This window comes from Natrix helvetica (genome assembly GCF_964273705.1).
Source record: "Natrix helvetica genome assembly, chromosome: 2".
In the NCBI taxonomy this organism is placed as follows: Eukaryota; Metazoa; Chordata; class Lepidosauria; order Squamata; family Natricidae; genus Natrix; species Natrix helvetica.
In genome coordinates, this window is record NC_138552.1 from 267,796,250 (window position 1) to 267,823,920 (window position 27,671).

At 41.2% G+C, this 27,671-nt stretch overlaps 1 protein-coding gene across 3 annotated transcripts in view; it reads left to right on the top strand.

The window, feature by feature from the left end:
• The first annotated feature begins 4,081 nt into the window (after positions 1 to 4,081).
• LOC309387859 (uncharacterized protein) overlaps positions 4,082 to 27,671 on the top strand; it is a 40,349-nt gene continuing 16,759 nt past the window's right edge. Inside the window, exons 1-5 of one of the 3 annotated variants that reach the window (XM_081944771.1) lie at positions 4,082 to 4,537; positions 14,920 to 14,968; positions 17,542 to 17,703; positions 19,317 to 19,383; positions 23,023 to 23,086. In XM_081944771.1, coding sequence (XP_081800897.1) covers positions 17,564 to 17,703; positions 19,317 to 19,383; positions 23,023 to 23,086 — 271 coding nt within the window. In that variant the 5' untranslated portion in view covers positions 4,082 to 4,537; positions 14,920 to 14,968; positions 17,542 to 17,563. The other 2 variants (XM_081944770.1, XM_081944772.1) reach the window with 2 other exon arrangements.

The following is a 27,671-nucleotide window of genomic DNA, read 5'->3' on the forward strand; positions in this document are numbered from 1 at the left end:
TATCTCAGACTGAGGTCATGCCCAGGAGCCCAGCTGCAATTAACCTTAACAGCTCCATTGATTTTCTGAAGACAATGACCTAAAACAATGGTACATCAGCTAGTAATTTTGAGAATGGAGAAGTATTGCAATCTGCTCTATATAAAACTGATGCAATATATAGTTTGGACTTTTCAGTTATTTCAAAAAGTAGTAGCCAGACTCTTAAATAACTGCTCTGGCCGCCAATATGGGTAGTCCTTGAGTTATGAATGGAATGGAGCCTTCAACATCTTCATCAATGATCTGGATGAGGGAATAAATGGGGTACTCATCAAATTTGCAGATGACACCAAACTGGCAGGAATAGCCAACACTCCAGAAGATAGGCTAAAGATACAGAAGGATCTTGACAAACTTGAACATTGGGCACTATCTAATAAAATGAGATTCAATGGTGAAAAGAGTAAGGTTCTACATTTAGGCAACAAAAAAGAAATGCACAGGTACAGAATAGGTGGTACCTTGCTCAACAGTAGTAACTGTGAAAGGGATCTTGTGGACAACCATTTAAATATGAGCCAGCAGTGTGCAGCAGCTGCCAAAAAAGCCAACACAGTTCTAGGCTGCATCAACAGAGGGATAGAATCAAGATCACGTGAAGTGTTAATACCACTTTATAATGCCTTGGTAAGGCCACACTTGGAATACAGCATCCAGTTTTGGTCGCCACGATGTAGAAAACATGTGGAGACGCTAGAAAGAGTGCAGAGAAGAGCAACAAAGATGATTAGGGGACTGGAGACTAAAACATATGAAGAATGGTTGCAGGAACTGGGTATGTCTAGTTTAATAGAAAAAAGGATTAGGGGAGACATGATAGCAGTGTTCCAATATCTCAGGGGTTGCCACAAAGAAGAGGGAGTCAAACTATTCTCCAAGGCACCTGAGGGTAGAACAAGAAGCAATGGGTGGAAACTAATCAAGGAGAGAAGCAACTTAGAACTGAGGAGAAATTTCCTGACAGTTAGAACAATTAATCAGTGGAACAGCTTGCCTCCAGAAGTTGTGAATGCCCCAACACTGGAAGTCTTTGAGAAGATGTTGGATAGCCATTTGGTGCCTTCTGTGGTCATCAGAGGTGGTATTCAGCAGGTTCTGACCAGTTCTGGAGAACCGGTAGCAGAAATTTTGAGTAGTTCAGAGAATCGGTAAATACCACCTCTGACTGGCCCCGCCCCCATCTATTCTCTGCCTCCCGAGTCCCAGCTGATAGGGAGGAAATGTGGATTTTGCAGTATCCTTCCCTGGGAATGGAGATTTTACAGTATCCTTCCCCTGCCATGCCCACCAAGCCACAGAACCAGTAGTAAAAAAATTTGAATCCCACCACTGGTGGTCATCCCAGTATTTTGTGGTTCAGATATAGGAGATATATGGAATGTTGAACTTTCTTTCCCATCCTAGCGAAAGCTGTATCTGGCAAGCTCTTAAATGTTAAGGGTCAAAGATAAGATATCAAACTGCACATGTGTAAAACTTTTGTGGTATCTGTAACCATAAGTTGCTTAAGGTACCTAGCTAGTTGTTATGGTTTCAGACCTTCACTTAATTTTGATTTAAAACCTTTTGTTTAAGCTTTACTATGGGCTGCTGCTGCTGCTGTTGAGGGCCAGCAACACTTCAGGAAATTATTCACACTATTGCCATATGTCAGAACGATGCTTTTTTGCAAAGAAGATTGATAGCTGTTAGGCAGAATGGCCAAGTCTTGCAGAAAAGCCTCAAAGGGAAAGAAACCCTGCTTTTCTCTCTTGCCAAGCATTCACTTATTCCAGGATGCACCTGGGTATTTCCTATTCCAGTCTTGCTTGGCTCACAGTATCATGGGTGTGGTGACTACACATTGATCTAATAAAGTTACATGCAAGATAGCTCTTATCCCTTTTGCCTTGTTATAAAGTACATGAAACTGCTTACTGTTTGTTTAGTTATCATTTGCATTGGCAGCTGTAAATATTACATAATGCAAAAACAAAATAAAATGTGTTCGATACCTGTTATCCAACAATAGGGGGCAGAAATCTATGGCTCTCCAGATGTTCCTGGACCAAAGTTCCCTGCAGCCTGCCATTGATGAATGCTGAAAGTGGTAGTTCAGCACTCTAACCTTGGCAACTTTAAGCCTGGAGGACTTTATCTCCCAGAATTCCCCAGCCAGTTGCTCTAGAGGACCATAGTTTCCCCATTATTGTATGCTGTTTCTTATCTATTAATTTTATAACTCATTAATATGAAATTTTCCATTATACTTTGATTTTTTTAAAAAAAGAATATATAGCCATTTGATTTCCATGATTCACTGAACTATAAAATTATAAACACATAAAGTTGGAATAGAGAGCCAGTTTGTTATAGGGGTTAAGGCGCCAGGTTAGACTGCAATTTCTAGTCCCACTTTAGGCATGAAGCCATCTGGATGATCTCAGGCCAGTCATTCTTTTTTAGCCCCAGGAAACAGACAATGGCAAAACATTTCAGAAATCTTGCCAATAACTGCAGGGACATGCTGTTGCCAGGAGTCAACACTGCTATCATGTCTCCCCTAGTCCTTCTTTCTGTTAAACTAGACATACCCAGTTCCTGCAACCGTTCTTCATATCTTTTAGCCTCCAGTCCCCTAATCATCTTTGTTGCTCTTCTCTGCACTCTTTCTAGAGTCTCCACATCTTTTCTACAGCGTGGTGACCAAAACTGAATGCAGTGTTCCAATATCTCAGGGGTTGTCACAAAGAAGAGGGAGTCAAACTATTCTCCAAGGCACCTGAGGGTAGAACAAGAAGCAATGGGTGGAAACTAATCAAGGAGAAAAGCAACTTAGAACTGAGGAGAAATTTCCTGACAGTTAGAACAATTAATCAATGGAACAGCTTGCCTCCAGAAGTTGTGAATGCCCCAACACTGGAAGTCTTTGAGAAGATGTTGGATAGCCATCTGTCTGAAATGGTATAGGGTTTCCTGCCTAGGCAGGGGGTTGGACTAGAAGACCTCTAAGGTCCCTTCCAACTCTGCTATTGTATTATTGTATTATACCAGTAAATAAAAATTTGCATTCTTCCCTTTCTTCAAGAAATATGGGTAACATACATAAAAGGAAACAGAGGCAGCATCAGTTTAATGATGTGCTGTTTAATTCCTGCCCCCCCCCGCCCCCCAAATGTTCATTTTTATTTCACAACATCACCATCTTTATTTGCTCCAATGCATTTAAGGGAAAAAAAATCAGTGCTGCAAAAATTCCAGTTTTCCTGAATTATTTAAATCATTTTCAATAAGAACTAAAACACTGTATTTTATGGACGTTAATGATAAATAAAGAAGGATCTCTTTTTACTCCATGTTCCACTTTCTTGCATTTGCTATCACTGCCACTTCCTTTTTGTTTGTTTTATCTGTGTGTGTTTGTAGTGTAAAAACATCAAAATCTCTATTTTCTTTTTTGTTCTTTGTGAAAGAATGATGGGTGTCTATTTGCAGACAGATGTTACATTTCTGCCTGATATTTATCCTGCCAAAATAATGGTGACTGTTTTCCAAGATAGATTTTTGGCAAACCGAAAAACTAATGTTAATATAGAAACCTTATCTAGGGGGGAAAGGTGACTGTGGGGGGAAGGAAAGGGGGAAAATACATACACACTACTGGACTAAATGTAAACAGCCCAATAATATTTATTGCTTTAAATTTAGTTCTTCTCCCCATCAGTTTGACTTCACCTGATGAACAATTTCGATAAATTAAAATAAATACATTAATTAATTAATTAATTAATTAATTAATTAATTAATTAATTAAACAGGAAACTCCCTGGGCAAATAACTTGCGGCTTCGCCCCTCCATGGCTGAATTCCAGGGATGACTCGACGGCGGGAAGGAGAACATATTTTTTTTTTTGAACTTTAGCTGAATCACAGATGAAACGAAGACTGCCGATTTCACGCCTTCACAACCAACAGGGCTGGACCCTGGGGGAAAAAAATCAGGGCGGAAAAGTGAAACCGCAATGCAAAGCGCAGCACCTTGCTCGGTCCCAAATCTGCCCGCTCCGTCGGCTGTTAAAGGCCAAGGCGAAGGCTCGCCGGCGAAGTCACCCGTCAAAGGCGCAAGATTCGCCGGCGCCCCGCTGCCTTTAACTCGGCTGCTGGCTGGGACTTTAAGGTGCAGGAGCGCGTAAGTAGCCTCCCTTTCCCTGCGCCCTTCACACGAGAGCGGCCTACGGTACCGGGCCGGAAACGTTTAACCGCTGCTCTTTCATACCTGTCTGGAGACGGACAGGTGGATCCTCGGAGCTTTCCTGAGGTAGAAGTCTAAGTAACCAGGAAGTAACTTCCGCCTTGCGCTTAAGAAGAGGGAGCCTGCTGCCCGCAGCCACAGCCGTCTCTCTGATTGCTGTGGGGAGAAAATTTCAGACGTGGTCCTCGGAAGAAAGCACTTTTTCCTCGCTAGCAAAACGAGACGCTCGGGGAGCCCGGAGAATCCGTCGCCTCCTCCCTCGTGGTGAGTGTGAGTGTTGCCATTTCTTCCGGCACCTGCAGCTTCCAGGGAGATGAATGAACGCCCTGGGTTAACAGCCCCGGCCACTCCAAAGTCAGCTTTTCCCTAACGGGGTCACCCTCTAAATATCTCGGTCAGCTTCCCAACCCGTAAAGGGTTGTGACTAGTTTGGGGAGCGGCTGAGTTGGATAAAGCTCCGTCATGGTCTACTACAGCTTCTGTACCAGCTGAGAGTTGTTGGGAATCCAAAAGTGCTAATTTAGGAAAGATCATGCTGAAAGTTCTGTCTGGATGAGAATGATCTCCAGTGAGCCCAGGAGTTGCCTGAAGCAAAAATAGAAAATTTCTCCTTTCCATTCCACTTCCAGAAGAGTTTGGTCATTTCAGCAATTTTCAACACTGGCAAAATGTTAGAGCTTTCACTGGAGACAAAAAGTTAAGGAGGTAGTTCAGTGAAAAATATTTCAGTTTCTGTCCTTCCAAGAGGCAGGAATGGCTGAAATAACCATGGGACTTTTTAAACTACTTAGTTTAAATTCACTCATTCTGAGTCTGCAGAAAATCAAAGTACAGTAGGACAAATTTGGCTATCCTGGTTGTTGACATCTATCCTGCTTCTTGTTCCAGCCACTACCTGTGGCTTGATTTCTCTCCAAGGGAATCTGTGGTAGAACTCAAGTAACTTTGTGTACTTTGAGTTGGCCCTTAGGCATTACTGGAGCAAAGAGGAAAAGCACTACAGCAAAGAATGACTTAAGCCTGTCTCAATCATGGTTTAAGGAGGAGATGAAGATGTAGGAACAAGCAGGAAATAAGTATTTATTTAAATTAACCTGATTTGCCCTCCCATCTCCTGTTCGTTATTTCCTTTACAATATCTATGCTATAGCAGTTATAACATGCCTCCACTCCCATCCCTTGAGTTGTCCAGTTCCTGGTGAATTATAAGTCAGATGCATCTTGATATTTGGCAATAAATACATTGCCCAATTTTACCTTTTATTTTCCTGTTGGATCAGATGCGGAGTCCATAAAGTCCAAAATTCTGTTTCTTGCAGCTACCAACTGTGGGTAGAGGCAGGTGATACCTTCTAAAGATATACATAATTGTTGTTAGTCGCAAAGTCATGTCCGACCCATTGCAAACCCATGGACAATGTTCCTCCAGGCCTTCCTGCCCTCTACAATCCCCTGGAGTCCATTTAAGCTCATACCGATCGCTTCAGTGACTCCATCCAGCCACCTCATTCTCTCTTGTCCCCTTCTTCTTTTGCCCTCAATCGTTCCCAGCATTGGGCTCCTCTCCAGTGAGTCCTTCCTTCTCATCAGGTGACCAAAGTATTTGAGTTTCATCTTCAGGATCTGGCCTTCTACAGAGCAGTCAGGGTTGATCCCCTCTAGGACTGACTGTTTTGATTGCCTTGCAGTCCAAGGGACTCTCAGGATACATAATAGATATTAGTAGATATGCTGCCAGGGTGTGAAAATGTGGTAGGTTTGGATAGATTCATGAGATATGCTGTTCACAATCTAGCCAACTAATCAGAGTGTAGTTAGTATTTGTATGAACCTGGCCTGGGTAGTTGGTTTACATTTCAGATTGTGCATACTTGGAGTAATTCTATGGCTTATTTTATCAGATTTGGATTAATTTCATGAGAATAAACCTTATCTTGGCCAATTGCTATTAGTCAACTGTTTTTCTGCCTAAATTAATTTTCCAATCTGCCAGGGTATGGGTGGGGTTCAGTACAGAAGACACCAAGTTGTAGTACATTAAACTGTTACTAGTTTTAAAAAAACTAGCTAATAACATGTTTTGGAGGAGGGATTTTCATGCCTAACAAAAATCACAATATGGAAGGGTCATAAAATATACTTCTCCCCCCCTCCTTTTGCAGATGGGTTGCTTTGTCCCATGATTTTCTTAGCCAAAAACTTGTGGAGAATGTGTCTGAATCTTGGATAACTGTCACAACTGATGAAAGCTCCATGGGTTGAGCTAATAAAGAAGTGTAAATGTGCAGTGATTTACAAATAATAAAAATGTAGTTAATCCAAAAATTACTTGCTGGTGTAGAGCAATGAATAACAGCCTGAGTTTCTTATTTTCCTGCAGGTTTAATCTAAATTAAGTTAAATATTCTGTAACTCAACTTTTCTCATATACATAGGGACCAGTTATTCCCAGAATTCCCATGCTGCTTAAGGAATCTTTGAAGGGTTCCTTCAAACAGCTACTTCATGTGCTTTCCTCCAATTGTTAGGTTGTGAAGAAGAGAATATACATGCACCCATAGACTGTGTTTACTGTGATTTAGGAATAGGGCTCTGCTGTTGTCCAAACAAGGTTAGCATGGAACACTGCAATGAGTGTAGTGAGTGGCTTTTTTTGGCTACATTTCCACCCCTGGCTTATGTCATCAAACCAGTTGAAGAAGCTGCCACCGATACATATAGCAGCACTGGCACTGAGCTAAACTAATGTTTTAGCCACAAGATAATTGAACTCCTTCAAGATTGACAATGATGTGGGAAAGTAGAGTAGTCCCATGCAATTCTGGAAAGGGAATCTCAGTTGAAAAACTCCCATCTTGGGGATAGGGATGGGTAAGGAAAGCCTGACATTTTTTACACTATTGTTCAACTGTTGGCTCATCTGTTCTTTCAGAAATTAAGAGGACTGTATCATTCCCACCTAAGGAGTGGAACATTGAGACAATAACTTCTGCATTTTTTTGAAGAATTTTATTGGCTTTTAAACATTTATGGGGAAAGGTAAAAGGGTACATAGAAAATTTTGGCAGCTCCCGTGTTAGTGGTAGAAATCCCTCCAAATCTCACAATTTTTACAATGTTAAAGACAACGTATAAAAGATAAGCAAAAACAGAATCTTGTTCTACATTATATCAACCATGTGTTCAATCATCTCTTTTTTTGTCACTTTCTAGTATATCAACAATTACAATAATATTTCAAATGCATTTATTTTTGTGACCTGAGCCTTTTCGCTATTGCTCCCTCCTCCCTATCCCCAGATGGAGCCACATCCCCTCCCTCCTTCATATCTTGTACATTACTACCTTTTTCACTACCTCCCATATTTTCGTCCTCTATGAGAGAACTGTGTTTTTTAATGAAGGCTTCTGCCTGTATTAATTCTAACTCTATTTCCCTCCCAAAAGATCAACATTCCCTCTGGCAATAACCATCTAAACCAAATTCCTTTAGTATATAATTTCTTTGATAAGGAGGAGTACTTCCTCCTTCTCTCTCTTATTTTTTTTTTGGAATTTGCTTAAGAATGGTAATTTCTTTGTCTTTATATTTTAGAGGTCCCCCCCCCCTTTGAGCCCCTAGCACCTCATCCCTCGTGGTCCTCCCAAGAAATTTAACATGTACCTCCCTAGGAACATTATGTATTCTAACATATGCTGAATTAATCCTGTAAACCAGATCCATTTCCCACCATAACTGTTCTTTGTCTCTCTTAATATATTCTGCTAAAATTGTACTCATAATTTCCTTAAGGTCTTCATTTTCTGTCTCTGGTAGGTTCTGGAATCTGAGAAAAAAGGACATTCTTTGAAGTTCTATTTTTGCCATAAAGTTTTCCAATTCTAAATTCCCCTTCCGGACTGCCTTAACCTCCTCCCCCAGCCCAGCCACTCCCTCCTCCAACACCTTAATTCTTTGTTTGTTTTCTGATATATGGTGTTGTACACCTCTGAGTTCTTCTTTGAGATCTGACACCTCCTTTTTCAACTCATTTTGACCCCTCATAATTTCCTGAAACATTTGGGTAATGGATAAGTCTTTTGAGCTCTCTCCAGCCCCTTCTGGTTGTAACAATGAAGTAATTTTCGTCTGATGCATACTTGGGCTGAGGTGGCAGATTGGGAGCTGAAAATGACTTGCCCATTGGTGGTTTTTTGGGCCCCATTTTTCTGAGTTCAGAGATGGTATAAATCTTTTACAAAAGAAATGGTGTCAGTGGAGTGTGCAGCTGTGCCGATCCAAGGAGATAGGCAAATCCAAAAGTGAAAAGTTAGTTCTGCATCACAGTTCCAAGGCACGGAGGCACACCAGAAAGGGGAAAATCAAATAGTCAATATCGAGGAAGACCATATAACAGGAGAGGTCCAGGGGTCCTTCAGGGGCGGTAATAATACAATGCCAGCAATTTTTTCAACAGTAGTTTCAAAAGGCAGACTTCATTTGCAAGTACAAAGATGAAGACGGAGGGGAACCAGCTTGGCTCCTCCTTTCACAGGGAGAAGAACAAAGGTTTCCATAAAGTTTTTTTTTCCCTTTAAGAAAACAGCTCAGCAATCACCTCTTGCAGTTGTGATGTGAATCTTTCTCACATAGTTAATACAGGTGACAAGACAGCCTTTATTCTCTCTCCATTCCGATGTAGAGAGAGATAATTCAAATGTTGCTTTATCCGAGGGGGTAGAGAGAAAGAACCCCCCCCCTCTAATCTTCCAGCTTCAAATAGATTGAACACGAATTTACAATAGTCTGCTGCTTATCCATTAACGATGTTTAAAGAGATTAGGATGGATCTCCCCCCACCAGCATTCCAGCCGCTCCTCCTAAATTAACTCCTTCCTCCCGGAGCCCATTCAGCGAAAGGGCAGACAGCCAGATGCTGCTCCATGCCCCCCCTCTGCTCCCCGGCTCCTGAGGCGAGGCTGGAACACCCCCCCACCGGCTGCCGATGAATCCTGGGGGGTTCCAGCAAGCCGCCCTGCGGCAGGTGGCCCCTCCGAGGCCCCCTGTGCTCCTAAAAGGAGCCCACCAGAGAGACGAACAGCAGACAACAACGTCCGTCAACTTCAGTGACCGGAAGTCAACTTCTGCATTTTTGTTTTAAGAGTTATCTAAGCTGTTGGAGTCTTTTCCTGAATATTCATTCTGAAATTCTTTCAAATTTCACCAATTCATCAACAAGGGTCACTCTGCATCCTAGAATAGATGGCCTTGCTCATGTTCCTCCATGTCTGTCATACAAATTTTGATATGTAGGAAGGTAGGGAGACTTTCCTCGAACATATTAATGCATCATTGCTATTTAAATATATTAGAATAGAGCCAATTTAAAAAAGATTGCCAATTTTGCATTGCCCTGTGGACTCATGTAAATTAACAATAATCTAGAAAGTTTAATGGTAAAATAATTAAGGTCAGATATTCACGTCTTGGTTTGAAAAACCAGAACCTAAAAAGCTAGCACTTTGGCTCAGCACTCCTTTGAGTTTTAGCACGATGTAAAACCATATCGAGTTCATTCCTGGGGAAATATCAAAAAACAGACTCGGGACAGCCTCCTCAGTAAAGAGGCCTTGAAAGCATAAGCCAAACTGGTCATCATTGTTTCCTGTTTCTTCTGCCTCTCCTAGCATCCCTCTATGACAGGGGTGTCCAAACTTGGGAACTTTAAGACTTGTGGACTTCAACTCCCAGAATTCCCCAGCCAGCCGGCTGGCTGGGGAATTCTGGGAGTTGAAGTCCACAAGTCTTAAAGTTCCCAAGCTTGGACACCCCTGCTCTATGAGCTTCTGTAAGGGTAGATTTAATTGATTAGTTAGTTTATATTTCCGCATACCTGGCAGTGGTGAAAGACATTTTTTTACTACTGGTTCTGTGGGGGTGGCTTGGTGGGCGTGACAGAGGAAGGATACTGCAAAATCCCCATTCCCACCCCACTCCAGGGGAAGGATACTGCAAAATACCCATTCCCACTCCACTCATGGGTGAAGGATATTGCAAAATCTCCATTCCCACCCCACTCTGGGGCCAGCCAGAGATGGCATTTACCAGTTCCCCAAACTACTCAAAATCTCCGCTACTGGTTCTCCAGAACATGCTGAATTTCACCCCTGATATCTGGGGAAATTCATAAGCATCTTAAGATCCCTCCCTTTCTGTATTCATGGTTCCATTTTGGTGTTCAGTTGGGAAGTAGAAGGAAAGATGACTGTATGAATGATGGGGTTTCTCCCCTCCCCCAATGTTGGAGTTCTAACTTATTGTGTTTCTAGTGTCAAGACTGTGTCCAGGTTTCAGGGACTTTTTAGCAGAGTTCCTAGCAAGTTCAATTGCTTAGAGGGATAGACTTTCTGTTGAACTTCTGCCTAATTATATGATGATGCATACTATCACATTTTTTTCATTTACATTTACAGTATATGATCAAGATATTTTATGTGACAGAGCCAGAGGATGTTTACGTAGTGATAGAGTTAGCAAATGGCATTTGTAGACTATGTACCTGTTGGATGAACTTCTGGCAAGACAAAAGGGGAAAGGAGATTGATGTTTTAATCTGAACGTTAAAGGGGAGTAAAGTATTTAAATGTTGTTCTTCTGAAAGCAAGAATAGGAATATACAACTCAATAGTTGCAGTAAGGTTCAATTCAGTGCACTTTTCTTAGAAATAAAGCTTGGTGTCAAGGATCAGCTTGTTCATAGATAATTCTTACTTTCTGTTTTGTATTATAGAATGTTGCATTTGATCTAGTAATAGCAATAGCTATTAGACTTGTATACCACTTCACAGTGTTTTACAACACTTTCTAAGTGGTTTACAGAGTCAGAATATTACCCCCAACAATCTGGGAACTCATTTTACTGACCATGGGAGGCTGAGTCAACCTTGAGCCAGTCAGGATTGAACTGGCAGTCAGCAGAAATTATCTGCAATACTGCATTCTAACCACTGCGCCACCACAGCTCTTATCAATGGAATTTTCTGTTTAGTAAGTCAAAATAACATGGCACTCTACATTTGTAAACTACCTTTCAGCATAAACTGTGGTTCTAGAAGGGAAATTGATTAAATTCCACTTTTTAAAATTATAACTCAATATATAAAGAAATCATCTGAATATTTTAAATGATTGAATTGCTAGTTTCGTTTGGTTATCCATTTTAAACCCAATAGCCATTTATTATTTTTAAAATTCTAATTAGAATACATGTTTGACTGCATTTCTTATCCATTTAAAGTGTACCTCTAAAACATTTAATGTGCATCTTCAAATAAATTTATGATTACCATTAAAAATCTGTACTATTAAGATTCATCATGTGAGTTGACTTTCAAGAAAGCAAAATCAGAAATATTAATCGAAGAGTAAACCCACCAATTGTGTATGACTAAATTTGTTTTTCAGAAACAACAGCTCAGTGAGCATAGGTATGTTTGGTTTAAGGGCTGAGTCTTCAGTTGGTTCAACATTGACAAAACCAGGAAATGAGAGGCTATTGAAACCTGAATGCATATGCCCTCTGGCCAGTAAAGAAATTGTGCAAGTATAAATATATATAGAAGATAAAAGGACTTGTTTCTTGAAGGACTTCCCGTCTTCCATTGTATTTTCTTTCAGTTATACATCTCGGCTGTCAACACCTTCTCCTGTAGCAACACCTGCCCTGTAGAACAAGGTTTCCTCCAAGATGTGAATCATCCTTCTCAGCTGTTGTTTAATGTGCCTTAAAGTCTTAGCTCTTCCCTGGGATTTTTGGCAAAGGAGAGTGAAGACTGTTTGCTAAATTCTTCTCCAGTTGGTTGTCAGTCTCGCCATCTCCTGTTTGTTACATTATTAACATTATTTTAAATTGGTTATTATATTTGCCTTGTTTTAGATATGAGCTATCCAGAGGCATAGGGAATTGGGCAGCATTCAGATTTAATTACTAAATAAAATTAAACTGCCAGATTTATCTTTCCTGTTTAGGAAAGATTGGATTTCCTAGGACGAGTAAAGATGCCATAGATTAAGAGTGTCAAACTCAAGTACTCGTGCTTAGATCTGGCCTTCGGGGCCTCCCTGGAAACAGCAGAGGACCGGCCTGCAGTGCTTCTGCCAGTGAAAACAGAGCTTGTGAGGGCCGCACGCGGCCTCCCAAGTTCCATTTTTGCTGTCAGAGGGTTGCAGGAGGCCGAAACGGAGCTCAGGATCCTGTTTTCACTGGCAGAGTGCTCAAGCCACCACAGGTGCCCCCCAACATGAGTAATGTCATGTTGGCCACGCCCAACCCGGCCTCCCGAGGTCAAACACAACCCTAATGCAGCCCTCAGTGAAATCAAGTTTGACATCCCTGCCCTAGATGACCATTTCTCTCTGCCGTGTGAAATAGCCAAAACTTACTATAGAAGTAGTTGGAAGATAAGAGGCTTGTCAATCTTTTAGAAGAGGAAAATGGGGACTGGGAAATCACCTCAGTAACAATATCTGGGAAGATCTTAGTAGAGATCATCATGCAACAGGAACCTTGACATTTAGTAGATCAAGGGAATAATGTGAATATAGTGCACCTAGATTTCAGTAGGGCATTTGATAAACTTGACTACATTCTCCTTTTTGATACAATAGAATAAATTAATAAACTGGTGGATGATAGACAATATTTCTGAGAAAGATCCAAGGTGTTCTGGTAGATTCTAGATTAAGCATAAGCTGGCATGTTGCAGCTGCCAAAAGAGCAGTGTAATCTTGGGCTGCATCAACAGCCATAATACAAGGATACTGAGGAACTGGAAAGATTGCAGAGAGGAGCAAAAAGGATAATAAGGGGTCTGAAGGCTAAATCCTATGAGCAACAGTTAAAATAACTGGGCATGTTTAGCTAAAAGAAGAGAAGACGGCCAAACAACATAGGCAAGAGGGTGTAGATTTATTCGCCATAGTGCCCAAAAGTAGGACAAGAACTAATGAGCTTTACAGAGACAGATATATATATATTATATATAATCTCCCCGTGTGTGTGTATGTTCCAATATAACTCTGGAACGCCTTGAGCAATTTTAATCAAACCTGTTACACAGATGACTTACCCTCTGAAAACAAATAATGTGGAGGTAAGACACCCCTAAAACCCCTTGGGAGTGTGTTCTGTTAAGATACAGTCTGTTGTGCCTTAAAATGGCTTCTACAGTACTGCCATAAAATGGCTTCTGTACAGCGCACAGTATTGCTGTACAGTACTGTACGGTATTGGCTTCACGCTCCTCTACAAGGGGGCTCCCTCTGGTAAGGGGGAAAATCTATTATTAGAAATTACTTTTGGTCCTGACATTTTCCCCCTATAAATAAATACCCGGGCAATGCCGGGTTATCAACTAGTTCAAAATAAAGAACTTCCTGACTATGAGAGTTTTAAGCAATGGAACAGCTTATCTCCTGGATTCACAGGTGCACTCCATCATTGAAGCTTTTTAAACAAATGTTGGATAGTCTTTTATCTGATCTAGTCTGATGATTCCTGGCCACTGTCAAACAAGATCTGTCTATCCCAAGTCCTTGGGTAGGTGCTAGTATAGAAAGCTGCTCAGAGATCAAGAAGAACAAAAATAGATGCTGCACCATCATCCTGGCTCCTCCATGGGTCATCAGCAAGTATGACCAAAGCTTTCTCAGTATTAAATCCTGGTCTGAAACTAGTCTAGATAATGAGTTGCAAGCCAACCGCCTTCTCAACAACCTTTGTCAAAAAGGGGGTCAAAGACTGATTGATAGTTATTGAAGATTATTGATGCTATTCAAACAGAGACTAGATCGTAGGTGTCAAACACTCTGCATCATGTTGCCATCACATGACATTTTGTGACATTTTCCCCATTTGCAGAGGTGGGGTGGGTGTGGCCTGTGAATGACGCATCTGACCCATGGACCACCCCTGGACTAGATGATAATCTATGAGAAATACACCAGTGAATCCTGCACAAGCAGGGGATTTGACTAGATAACTTCTAAAACCCCTTCCATTCCTGCAATCCTAACTTCTAGCAGCATTTAGCTCCATAGACCTGATTCCACTTCCTCTTACTGACCTTATGTTTGTGAAACAGGAAAGAGATTTTGAGAGCGTGCAGGGTGCTGAAAAGTTGATATCTCAGTACACAAGTTCTGTCATGGGATTTCCAATTCCATCCTGTTTGCATTAAAGGTAAAGGTAAAGGTTCCCCATGTACATATGTGCTAGTTGTTCCCAACTTAGGGGCGGTGCTCATCTTCCTTTCACAGCCGAAGAGATCTATCCGAAGACATCTCCGTGGTCATGTGGCCGGCATGACTAAACGGTAAAGGCGCACAGAACGCTGTTACCTTCCCACCAAAGATGGTTCCTATTTTTCTACTGTCATTTTTACATGCTTTCCAACTGCTAGGTTGGTAGAAGCTGGGACGAGTAACCAGAGCTCACTCCGTTATGTGGTGCTAGGGATTCGAACTGCCGAACTGCCGACCTTTCTGATCGACATACTCAGCGTCTTAGCCACTGAGCCATGCACTCTTTGCATTACATTTTGCTGTTCCTTTGATCCACCTTGTCATCTTTCTGAGTGGAAATATCTCTTTCTTTTTTTCATCCCAGATTGCAGAGAAAGGGGTAAACCAACAACTGCTGTCACTCTTGGGTGCAGGTATGTCAGGGATTAAAACAGAATTATTTTCTGAAACAGAAGGGATCTTTTTTTAGTGTTAACTTTACTCATTAGTCACACAAAGGATGCCTACTTTTCTACTAAGTTTTATGGCATAGAAAGCTTCATTTGATCAAGTCATTCTAGTGGATCATTTGACTCCAGATTTTCAACACTGATTAGTAGCAGCTTTCTAACTTTACTTAGCGCTAAGCAGGGTAGAGTATGAGCCATTCTCTTCTAAAGTATTTGTTTTTCCACTGAGCTATAGCCATCTATAAATCTAATTGATTAATTTGCACTGGATGCCAATAAAAAGTTCCTTCTCTTCCTTGCACTTTCCTTCCTTCTCAGCTTGCTGCTCAGCAAGCCACAACTGGGAGGGACAATTAAATCAAGTCTGTCCTGCTGGGGTTCCTGCATTGCTCCCTCTGGCTCAAACCCAAACTGGATTGTCCTGTTTGTCATTTACAACACATGCCATTAGGGTGACTCCAGCAGCTTCTTCTTGGTGGTCTCTCACTATTGTACTGCATTCTGGCATGGAACATTTGGACAAAAAGTGCCTCCCCCCCTTTTTTTAAAAAAAGAAGAGCTTTTTAAAGCAATGCCACTCCCCCAGGAATGCTGCTTGCCCTAATGTATTACATCTGTGTTGCCTTGTTTCCATTATACTTCCAGTACTAATTTTCTTAATTGTCATTTTTAAATTAAAATGAAGAAAGCTAGCTAATGGAGTGTTTAATCTCTTTCTTGGGAGAATATGCCACTATTTTTGAACAGACCAGTGGTGGGACTCAAAGATCATCTTCCTAGCATTGTCTCCTGGGTCTTTTTCATCCTGATCTCAGGTGTGAAACTCTAGGATCCTGTTACTAATTCCTGACCATGAGACTGGAAAAGTCTCATTCTTTCATCACGTCCATGCCTTTCTTTTTCATTTTAAGTGGATGGGCATACGGGCACACACATTTCTCCAGATTGCTGTAAAATCTCTGCAGTCGCATATATTCTAGGCAGCCCTGATTTGCTGGGATTGAAGTTTTGCTGGTGGATCCCAATAAAACATTGTTCTTATGTAGTTCCATATTTACCTTGTGGGGAGATCTTTAGGAGAAGTGGGTCCCCACCCCCATATATAAAAATGAGCATTAGGTAAAGGTAAAGGCTCCCCTCGCACATATGTGCTAGTCATTACTGACTCTAGGGGACAGTGCTCATCTCTGTTTCAAAGCCGAAGAGCCAGCGCTGTCCGAAGACTTCTCTGTGGTCATGTGGCCGGCATGACTAAATGGTAAAGGCGCACAGAACGCTGTTACCTTCCCACCAAAGTGGTCCCTATTTTTCTACTTGCATTTTTTATGTGCTTTCGAACTTCTAGGTTGGCAGAAGCTGGGACAAGTAATGGGAGCTCACTCCATTATGCGGCACTAGGTATTTGAACCGCATTGCTGTAAGTGAGCATTACTGCTTTGTTAAATAACAGTATCTCACCACCCATACTGCAACTACCATTCATTATTCATTCAAATCACAGCTAGAATAATATCATTATAGAAAAGAAGGAAAAATAGTACTTTTAAATCCAGGGTAGGAAATAAATGAATAGGGGATACAGAGAAAATAAATTATCAGTGGATAAGAGGAAGGAGCCCATCAGAACTTTTGGTGTTAGAATTGAATTGGAGAAAGATGCTTTACAGGTAATCCTTGATTTACAACAATCCATTTAGTGACCGTTCAAAGTTATAGCAACACTGTAAAAAGTAAGTTATGACTTTTTTTCACACTGACGAACGTTGCAGCATCCCTGTGGTCACGTGATCAAAATTCAGATGTTTGGCAACTGATTGACGACCGTTGCAGCCTCCTGAGGTCATCTTTTGCGACCTTCTGACAAGCTAAGTCAGTGGGGAAGCCAGATTTACTTAACAACCATGCTACTAACTTAACAGCTGCAGGGATTCACTTAGCAACTGTGGCAAGAAAGCTCGTCAAATGGGGCAAAATTCACTTAACAAATGTCTCACTTAGTGTGAGATTTAAACTTCTCAGTTAAAAACACCAGGAGACTCCACGAACAATAAAAAGAGCTTTTTTATTACTTTTGCAATAGTAAAAGGGTGTTCTCTTGTGAGCAATAGGAGGGAGTGAATAAGCCATATGAATACATGATTTAAATACAGTTTCAAAGCAAAAAACAACCACCCCTACCTGAATATCCATCTCGATGTTTTCTCTGTTGAGCCCAGGAGTGTATCCTGATTGGCAGAAAGCTCTTTGTCTTATGTGTAGCAGTGACTGTTATCAAGTCCTTTTTCATGAAGGTGCCAGGAGCTGAATCATACCTTTCTGTGTGCAAATGATGCTGTTCAGGAGACATGGGCCTCCTGAAAACTGCAATGGGGAAGGTCTTAATTTGTGATCCTTACTGTGAGAATAAATTCTGCAAACATACAATAGTGGATTTCTATGAATTTCATTTGTTCTTGTAAAATGCACCATGTACTCCCATACACACACATACTGCCATACAAATCCTTTTGTTTATTTTATTGTTTTCTTTCTTTCAGTTTCACTTCCCTCTGTGGATTTATGGCTGCTCATCTGACAGAGAACATGGAGCTCACATCATTCTTCAAACTCCCATCTTCCCAACTCATTGGAAGTTTAGGATCTGTTGCTCCCATCGTACTCATGATCCTTCTGCTGCTTCTCTGTTTTCCCTTTAAAAAGTATGTGACTTTCTTGGGATGTCCTGGGTGGAGAAGGGAGAAAGAGACAATTGGCAGGCAGGATGTACATTACTGAGATAATGGGTAGGTTATTTGCTTCTTAACTTGCTTTCATTTTTTTCCCCTTACCAGACATTCATTCAGCTTAGAAGCATGGAATGGGCATGCATAATCACTCTTTGGTCCCATTCAGATATTCATATCATGAGTGAAACCAATTTTGACTCAGATAATTAGTTCCGTATTCTCTGCTTACCCCAAATTACAAACTAGAGGACTCTCCCTTCTTGTAACAATTATTTGTATACCTTATTAATAATATTGTTCCAGTCCATTGAAAAGACCCCAGGAGTTGAATTCCAAGCAATAAGAGTGCAGCCTAACAGCAAATCAGTTGGAACATCCAGAAAAAAACAAAAGCAAATACACATGTCAATTGGCAATTATACTATAATGCGACAAATGTTGCATTAAACATATTTTGTTGCATTAATATTTCAATAGTGGTCTGAATGAAAATAAATGTCCTTAATTGTTAGTTAAAATAAATATAAAACCACTGCTGGATGGTCCTCTCCTCAAGACACTGCATTTTCGACCATGTTTTCTGAGAGTTCCATAATTAGAATCCTCTTGTTCATTCAGGTGATGTGGAGATAGGAACTGTATCGCCTTTCCCAATAAAATTATTGTACAGAGTTTGTGCATTCTGATGTGTATCCCACAAATAAGGAGGGTTTAGCCCATTAAGAAGCACACTTCTTTGGGCCACATTTTACATTAGAAACAGCATGTGACCTTAAAGACCAATGAATTGTGGTATAAGATATTGTAAAAAGATGTTGCATCTATGATAAAATAGATCTTAGCACAGTTTTTTGTTTTCTCTGAATGTGTTGGATTAATGGGCCATGCTGACTGGTAATTGTGGAATCTGCACTTGTAGAAACCATTAGATTGGGAAGTTTTGCTCCAGACTATGTAACTCTTAAAAGTCTTAACAAGACCACAAGAGTCACTTGAATATTCATGTGTATACACTGAAGACACTTTAGTGCAGAGGTCTCAAACTCACGGAGTCACATTGTCATCACGTGACACATCATGACTTTCCCCCTTTCGCTATACCGAGGGTGGGCGTGGCCAGTGCGTGATGCATCCCGCGGGCTGCAAATTTGAGACCTCTGCCTTAGTGGATTGCCACTGAGATGAAGTATCTGCCATTTGGTTTTGCTAAGCATTGTTAGCACACTTTCCAGAATTCTTTTTGTGGGCATCATGCAATTGACTAAGCCTGTACAGTAAGTAGCCCCTTATTTAGTTGCTGGATATTCTGAGTAAGACCAAAATGCAGCAGTAGGGGGGACTCTTTGCATGGAGAAAGTCTGTACTTCAGTTCCTGAATCTCTTGTTAGGCAGTAAAATATTCCAACCTCAAATTATAAATTTAAATTTAAGTAAGTACATCAAAGATTCACTGTTTGCTCAAGAAACAAGTTGGACCAGTGCTCTGACTTGTATATTACAGCTTCTTATGCTAAGGTCTGAAGTATATTTTCTCTGTAATTATGAATGCAGTCCCTTCGCAATCAAACTTTTGTGTTTTTATTCAGGAAAAAGCATCGCTTCTCAATCAGAACCAGGAAGAAGGACTTAAATACGTCTGAACTCATCGATCTGGTGAGTGTTTCTGAGACTGGTGTTAAAAAGCTGATTGAACAAATCAACCAATTACTTCTAACCAGTGTAAGATGAATTGGGGTATTTATACTTATAAAATGATGACAGCTGATTCTTACATTTATTTTACTGATTGGGAGCTGTTCTCCATAGTGAGGGGAGGAGTATCCTGGATGGGTTAACTTCGTCCTTGTTGATTCGACTGAGTCCAATAAGCTCTTTAGACCACACCCTAGTCACCAGGTAACACCCAGTTATCGACTCAGTCCCCAACTGGACAGCTGTGTCATCCTGTTTTCCTTGAAAAATTGCTAGAAAGAAAGAAAGACTGATTTAAAGTGCAACTTGCTATTCCTCAGAGACGTGAGTACTTTGGCGGCCAGCAAAAAACCCGGCGGGGGTAGCGCCTATCGCCATTAGCCTGCAAAGGCGGCGGACATTTCTCAATGCATTTCTTATATATCTATGAGTGGAATGAAAAAAAATCCTTCAGAATAAAATCATAATAAAAATTCTTTGCAGAATAAAACCTCAATAACAAGAGTTGGATGAACCAGTTCAGCAGATACATTTTAAAAATTGTGGAGAACTAAAATATACATATGGCTAGCAAATATATTTGGGGAAAGGATAGACCCGTGATGGCGAACCTATGGCATGCGTGCCAGAGGTGGCACACAGAACCCTCTCTTGGGCACATGCGCCATCGCCAACTGCTGTTATGGTTTCAGGCACGCATATGCATGCCAGCAAGCTGGCCTTCAAGTGCACCAGAATGCCAAAAAATGGGAAGTCAGCTGCCCAGTGCACATGTGCACCCAGGAAACACAAAGATCAGCTGGCTGGGATGTGCATCATCCAGCTGGCCTTCGAATATGCCGCAGCACCAGAAACCCAAAGACCAGCTGGCCAGTGCGCATGTGCACACAGGAAACCCAAAGACCTGCTGGCCAGCATGCGCATCAGCCAGCTGGTCTTCAGGTTTCCAGTGCTCGGTGCGCGTGCATTCCGATCTCGGTGCTCAGTGCCAAAAAGGTTCGCCATCACTGGGATAGACCATCGAAAAGGCTCCTTTTTTAATAACCATTTTTGTAACTCCAGAAAATAAAAACATCTGGAGAAGGTTTCTTGGTGGAAATTTTATTTCCAGGTCTCTTAAGGAAAGCACCAATCACATACCTGTGGATATTTCAGTATTACAGTATACGTACTGTAGATTCTTAATTAATTTTGTAAGCTGATCTTCCCTTTGGAGCATATGGCCGTATATAGTGAAACTGTTCAGTTGTTCCTTTGATCAAAACAGTAGTCCTGATAGCTCTTGTCTTCAGAGGTTATGGATGCTTCATCACTGGAGGCTTTTAAGAAGAGACTGGACCGCCACTTGTCTGAAATGGTATAGGGCAGTGGTGGGTTCCAGATCCCGGTGCAACCGGTATGGTGCAACGGGGCCTGGCGTCTACCACATGAATGGGCACATGTGGCCTTACCTCTTGCAATGCCTCCGTGATGCTCCAGCTGCTCGGGGGAGCGTCACGCACATGCCGTGTACTCCGTGTGCGGATGCGCCGAAGAGCTCAAATACAGGTAAGGAGCTCGGGCAGGCGGGTGGGCCCTCCAGAGCACCATACCGGAACGGTACACAGTGCTCCGGGCAGGCACCGATATGCTCGTACTGGGGCGCACCGCCTGCAACCCACCACTGGTATAGGGTCTACTGCTTGAGCAGAGGGTTGGACAAGAAGACCTTCAAGGTCCCTTCGAACTCTATTATTATTCTGTATTCTTAATAGTAAATTCAGGCTTCATGGACAGCATTCCCTGTTATTCTTTACTACGAGCCTGCAATCTGTGCAGTCCTGTATTTATAACATGTTAAATGAAGAGAAACATTTATTTCTCCACAATGTTTTGGTATATCCAGTGAAATGCATGAGCCAAGAAGGTCTCAGAGGTGACCTGGGTGTTGCTAAGACTAGTAAGCTCTCTAACATAAGGTGGCTGTGCTCAATTTCCAGGATGCTCCTCTCATTGGCCGAGTAATAGCCAATGTAGACTCTTCTAAAAGTTGCTCTACTCTTCAGAAAGGCATGTTGGAACTATTAGTAGCCTCTAGATGGCAATAGAAACTCAACAATATGACCATCCTGCTTACATCAGAGCACAGGAAGAAAGCCTCCAACTTTTTAAAAGATATCATAGGGATATGTGCAACTAGCCAACTAGCTTATCACCATGTGACTCTGGAATAAAACAGCAACATATCCATTTCAATTTTATAAGGGCCATCACCTCTTCTTTTCACAATTTCATTGTTCTCATACTTGCCACTTGTCCATAGGGAGCATAGTGGTAAAAGAATGGATGTATAGAATGCAGCAATCATGGGAAATGTTGTTGGGTTCACTGTGGTTTGTCCTGATAGATGTTGGCCAGAAGAATTCTAAGCTGATCTATCTTGGGCTCAAAAATGCTTCCCAATTAATTTCAGGTAGAATTCTGTCCTACTATTTTTTACTGAATAATTGTTCTAGGATGGGGTGCTCTTGACCAGCAGTTGACCAACTGCTTAGCACTTCCTCATTGTCTAAACATCTAAATATTATCATTGTTATCTCCTCTTACATTCTTGCAACTATTAGCAGCAAAGGAGTTGGTGTCCAAGTTCTCTTGATGCTGCTGTCAAAAAAGGCTGGAGTGTGATTAGGACTTAGACTTTTTCGCTCGGGTAGCAGTCCAAAAGCAATCACAAGAAGGCTTTTTTGACTGTTTCTTGCAGAGCTGCAGTCCCACTCAACAAACCTATTGGGATTTATTTATTTCCTTAAAAAAAGGAAATGTTTTGTATATATGGCTTTGTTAAGCCCTTTGTTTAGCCAGACTGTTGCTTGGCAATGTCCTCTTATTTTATTGAGTCTGTCATCTGTACCTCTATAACTGTCTGGTTTGGCTCTGCAACCAAACAAGACAGACAAAGATAATGTCTGTCAATGGATAATTAGAACTGCAGAAAAAACAATTGCTACCAATCTGCTTTAAATTGGGGACGTATATACTGCACGAGTCAAAAAGAGGGCTGTGAAAATATCTAGAGACCCCTCACATCCTGGACATAAATTGTTTCAACTTTTACCCTCAAAATGACATTATAGGGCACTGCACACCAAAACACCTAGACACAAGGACAGTTTTTTTCCTGAATGCCATCACTCTGCTAAACAACTAATTCCCACAACACTGTCAAATTATTTACTAAGACTGTATTACTCTTATTCTTCTCATCCTTCCTAGTACCTATCTCTTCCCACTTATGACTATAACCATGTAGCTTGTATCTTTACAATTCAGATTGTTTTATTTGTTTCCTAGTATGATTTGATTGCTTATTAGTAACCTATGACTATCACTAAGTGTTGTATCTTATGATTCTTGGTGAATGTATTCCATTTTATTTTTCTTTATGTACACTGAGAGCATATGCACCAAAGACAAATTCCTTGTGTGTCCAATCACACTTGGCCAAAAAAGTATTCTATTCTATTCTATTCTATTCTATTCTATTCTGTTCTATTCTTTTCTTTTCTATAGGAGCTGAGCATCTATACCTTGACTCATCAGTCTGTTTGGTTTCTTATGTAGACAAAGCTGGAAGATGGGTTGCCTCCAGAAAGGGAGTCTCTTTCAGATCAACGTTTACACAAAGGTAAGGTGGCTGGACATGGACTCCTTTGGATACTTAAAATAGGCTGTGTGTGTAAATAAGTACTTTTTTTTGTAATACACATTGCACAAGGAATCTCGTTGACTTTCAACTTCTCTCCGAAATTATTGTTACGATTCAAACATAAGAGGTATCCACATTTTTTCTCTTCCCAACAGGTAAATAAGTATCCCCCATTTTCTCAGGAGTTTTATTTTTCTCTATATTAAGCCTTCCTTAAAATATAATAAGAGGATTGTGAGCTTTGTTGAAGTTGGTCACCGGAAAACAGACAGTAACTTCCCCTGAGTGAACTTTGTCCCTTATATGAGTAGATGTCATTCACTCAGGAAAGCACAATGTTGCAAATTTCCAAAGATTTATTTCTGATAAAAAATGAGTGTCTTCCTTCTCTAGGCTACAATCGGGAGTATTAAGTTAAAATTCCTGTGTGTTTTGAAACAGTTACTCCTTTTCAGCCTGAAGTTTTTAAATGCAAATGAAAAAGGCAGGCACTAAACTGAATGTGGGTGTGTCTTAAGGAAGTGAGGATTAAAATAACAAATCAAAGATTGCAACAAAAACACACGTGATAGATTTACTTCTGCATTAAGCATGCCTGGGATTGAACTGCAGGTGGGAATATTTTGCAATGGCTAGAGCAAGAATAGATGCCTCGCTCTGCTATCTAGTTGTACACAAACCTCAGTTTTATTATGATGGAGGGGATTTTGATAATTTTAGAAATCTCTATGAAGTTGTTGCACACAGATAGTGCCTGGGTTATGATGGCAATTGGGACCGGGAGCACTGTCACTGAGCAAGGTAAAGTGTAATATTACAAGACCAAGTTGCTTAGCAACAGCTGTTTCAGCATTTCCCAATTACCAACCTTGAGCAAGGATGGGAGGCTGTTACACGAGGCCCTCACATGACCGCAGCTTTCTGCTGGCTTCCCCATTGACTTTCCTTGTGAAAGTCACAAATTATGATCATGTGACTGGAGCTGCAACAATCAGAATTCTGAGCTGGCGACAGAGTGCTTGCTTCACAGTCATGTAATTGTGGGGTGCAGTCACAGTCAGCACTTTGAGGACCCGTTGTAACTACCACTTATTCAAGCTGCAAGTTTGAATGGCTGCTGAATGAGTAGTCATTAAACGAGGAACATCTGTACTATGCTTCTTACTGAGTTAAAGGCATACTTTTTCTTGACTACGAAAGACGCTAGGAGCCCCATGTAGAATATTTTGGTCCGTGGCAATGCAAAGAACGTAACATTAAACTAGTTGTACAGATCAAAATTATTTTTGGTAGAGAATGTGTGATTCTTCAGAATAGCCAGAAGTGTAATTTTCTGAAAAATATTGGGCCATCTGAACCGTGATCTCCTATAATGGGGGTTCACATGAATCTTCTCTTAATTGGTTGGACAGCCTCTGTGCCGTTTCCATGCATACCACAAGCATGACCTGTCCAGAGAATTTTCTCCTGTTTAGCATATTTGTGCTCCTGAGATGTCTTCAGCTTCATTATATGACTCCCAGGAGTCATACAATGAATAGGCAAACCATACAGGAATATAGGAATAGACATACCCTTTATTTGCAACTGCAAGGCAGCGGACAATTGGAATGTGCCTGAGCCTTGACAGAGGATCAAGATTGATTATCTCTTCCTGTTGTTTAGCAAGCAATTGTCCTTTCTATTGTTAATCAAGTGTAATCTCTTTATAATGTTTGTAAAGTACAAAACAGTAAAAATGGATTAGAGTTTGTGTTGGGTTTTGTTGTGCTGTTGTAATTAGGGCTTCTTCCCCATGAGCTCTGGAAGTGGAGGATCCAGAGTGGGCAGGAGGAGAGTTAGACCTCTCTCCGTAACAAGAGGCAGTCTTTTGGCCACCTGAATGAAAGGTTACTTACCCTTTTGGTGTCTAACTATGACTTTTACTGAGTTGCTCACATGTTTGGAATCCTTGTGCACTGTGTGGCTGGTTTTTTTGAAGGGAGATCTGCTAGAATTTAAATTCAAATGGCCTCTTCTCAGAATCTTTTTGCTCCCTTCCCTTCTCCCACCCTTCCCCCAAAGTCATTGGGATGCAATTCTTCTATCTCCATGATGGCAAAACTATGACACGCGTGCCACAGGTGGCATGCAGAGCCATTTGTTAGGGCATGCAAGGTATTGCCCTGTCAGCTTCAGCCTTCATTTTCAGCCATTTTTCGCCCTCCAGAGGGAGAAAAACGGTTCTACGGGCAACCCAAAAGTTCAGGAATGGATAGAATTGTGATTGTGGGCATGCCCGTGCACGACCCCACCGTGCTCCCCCCACTTTTGGCACGGGATGGCAAAAGGGTTAGCCATCACTGGGAAGTAAGATCAGGATAAATATGTGCTGCTGTGGACTCAGCCATGCAAAGGCTTAGTAAGGAGTTGAAAACTAAAACACTGAAGATTAGCAGGCTGAGTTATCTCTGTATTAGGAACTGCCCACTGCTTTGGCAGAGTTTCAGACTCCTCCATTTAATCTCCCTAAGGGCTTTTCTCTCTTTGTTTCTTAGCATCATGCAAACATCTTCTGGCAACGTCTTTATTCTGCCACCATGCCTTAACTATCACAAGGAAAAGCAATCCCTCCTGTTTTATCATGCAGTACCCAATACCTGCAAACCTAGCACTTGATTTGTGTGATAGGTTGGTTCCCCTCACACATATATGTTAGTCATTCCTGACTCCAGGGGGCGGTGCTCATCTCAGTTTCAAAGCTGAAGAGCCGGCACTGTCCAAAGACGTCTCCATGGCCATGTGGCCGGCATTACTAAACACTGAAGGCGCATAGAATGCTGTTACCTTCCCACCAAAGGTGGTTCCTATTTTTCTGCTTGCATTTTTTACATGCTTTCAAACTGCTAGGTTGGCAGAAGCTGGGACAAGTAACGGGAGCTCGCTCTGTTATGCGGTGCTAGGGATTCGAACTGCCGAACTACCAAACTTTCTAATCGACAAGTTCAACTTTGTGTGGTAAAGGAGGCCAACTAGTGAGGAAGGAGTGTTGGTTTAGTGGTCTAGTGGTTTGAAAATCCACTGAAAAGCCCACCCAGCAGCTGTTAGGCTGGAAAAGCTGTCTATTAAAAACTAAAGCCATTCTGGCTTTACAAACAGCCCTGACACTACATATGTCAACTATCCAATGCCTGTAGCTCTAACAGAGTATGATAGCTGGCAAAACTGAGGTAGCTAGGCATTTGCCAAGCCATCCACTAATCACAGCAGTGTTGTGATGTTTCTTTCTGGCTAGTGATAGTGATATTAAGAAAAGGGGAGGGAAGCAAAACCACATTTTAACCAACAGCTGCGCTCAACGTGCTCTGGCACACCCAAGACACTGTTATTTGGCAGTAAGTCAGAACCATAGATAACGACGGGCAGCGTAGAGAGTAGATTTTCATGCTGGTTTAGTTCTTTAGGCTCAAGGATGAGCAGAGAGCAATTTAAGTGATCTGTGGAAAAAAGCTTTCTGAAAGTTCACCAAGAATAGTTGGTGACCCAGAGGGTTTTGGTGACGCTTCCCCAAATTGATTCCTTTTATTGGCTTCTAAAATAAATGTTGGTTGTGTTGGACTTGTATGACATTTCACTTTCCATAGGAGCGTGAGAAAGAATTGTTTTCCCTCCTTGCCTTTGGCCAGCAGTGCAAGCCAGCAGTGAAAGGGGAAATTCACTTTCCTGCTGAAACAATAGCTTTTCATCCGTGAATAGCCTTATGCCTTTAAGGCAATGCTCCACAGAGATATGTATCCTTCCCTTCCAGGTCTCAACTGGGTGTTCAGTTTATACGCTTGCCAACTTTTGGAAAATGAGAAAGTATGATCTTTAGGAGCTTTCCTCCACTATTGTTGCTTGAAGCAAAACTCCTACATAAACAAGGTGTGTGTGTGTGTGTGTGTGTGTGTTTCATATTTTTAATGGAAATTAAAAGCAAACACATTTGAAGGCACACTCAAATCTCCAGGCTAGTCAGTTGGTATGATCTAAAAATGAAGGCATCTCCTATTAAAGCTTTCAAGGGGAAAAAATTTAATTAAATTAATTCAAAAGAAAGAAAGATGGCTAAACCAGAGCCACAAGATAGCTGATCTATGTAAGTAAATAGATCTGAACTATTTTAGATAAACTTTGTGGTATCCTTGTTGCTACATGAAATGCTTAACTTTACAGCTCATGTTTTACAATGCTATTTTTATAGCATTGACCGAGGCTGCAGCCCTCTGAATCTCTGGAAATAAATTCTGTAGTATCCACTGAATAAATACGACATATAAATTACATTGCTAACTTGAACAGTGGTCTGCTTTGATTGGACAGGTTTTTCAATAAGAATGAATAATTCACAGCTTACAGATACTTTGATGCAACATTCCTACTTTTTCTTCTGTCCTATCTGCAAACAATATTGTATAGCATTCTTTTTCAGTATAGTGGAGAAACGCAAAGGATTATAAGACAAAATACAATGGAAAAACAGTAAAGTGAAAGCAATGCTAAGTCAATAAAAAACAACAGCAAAAACTAAAAGCAACCAGCAGGT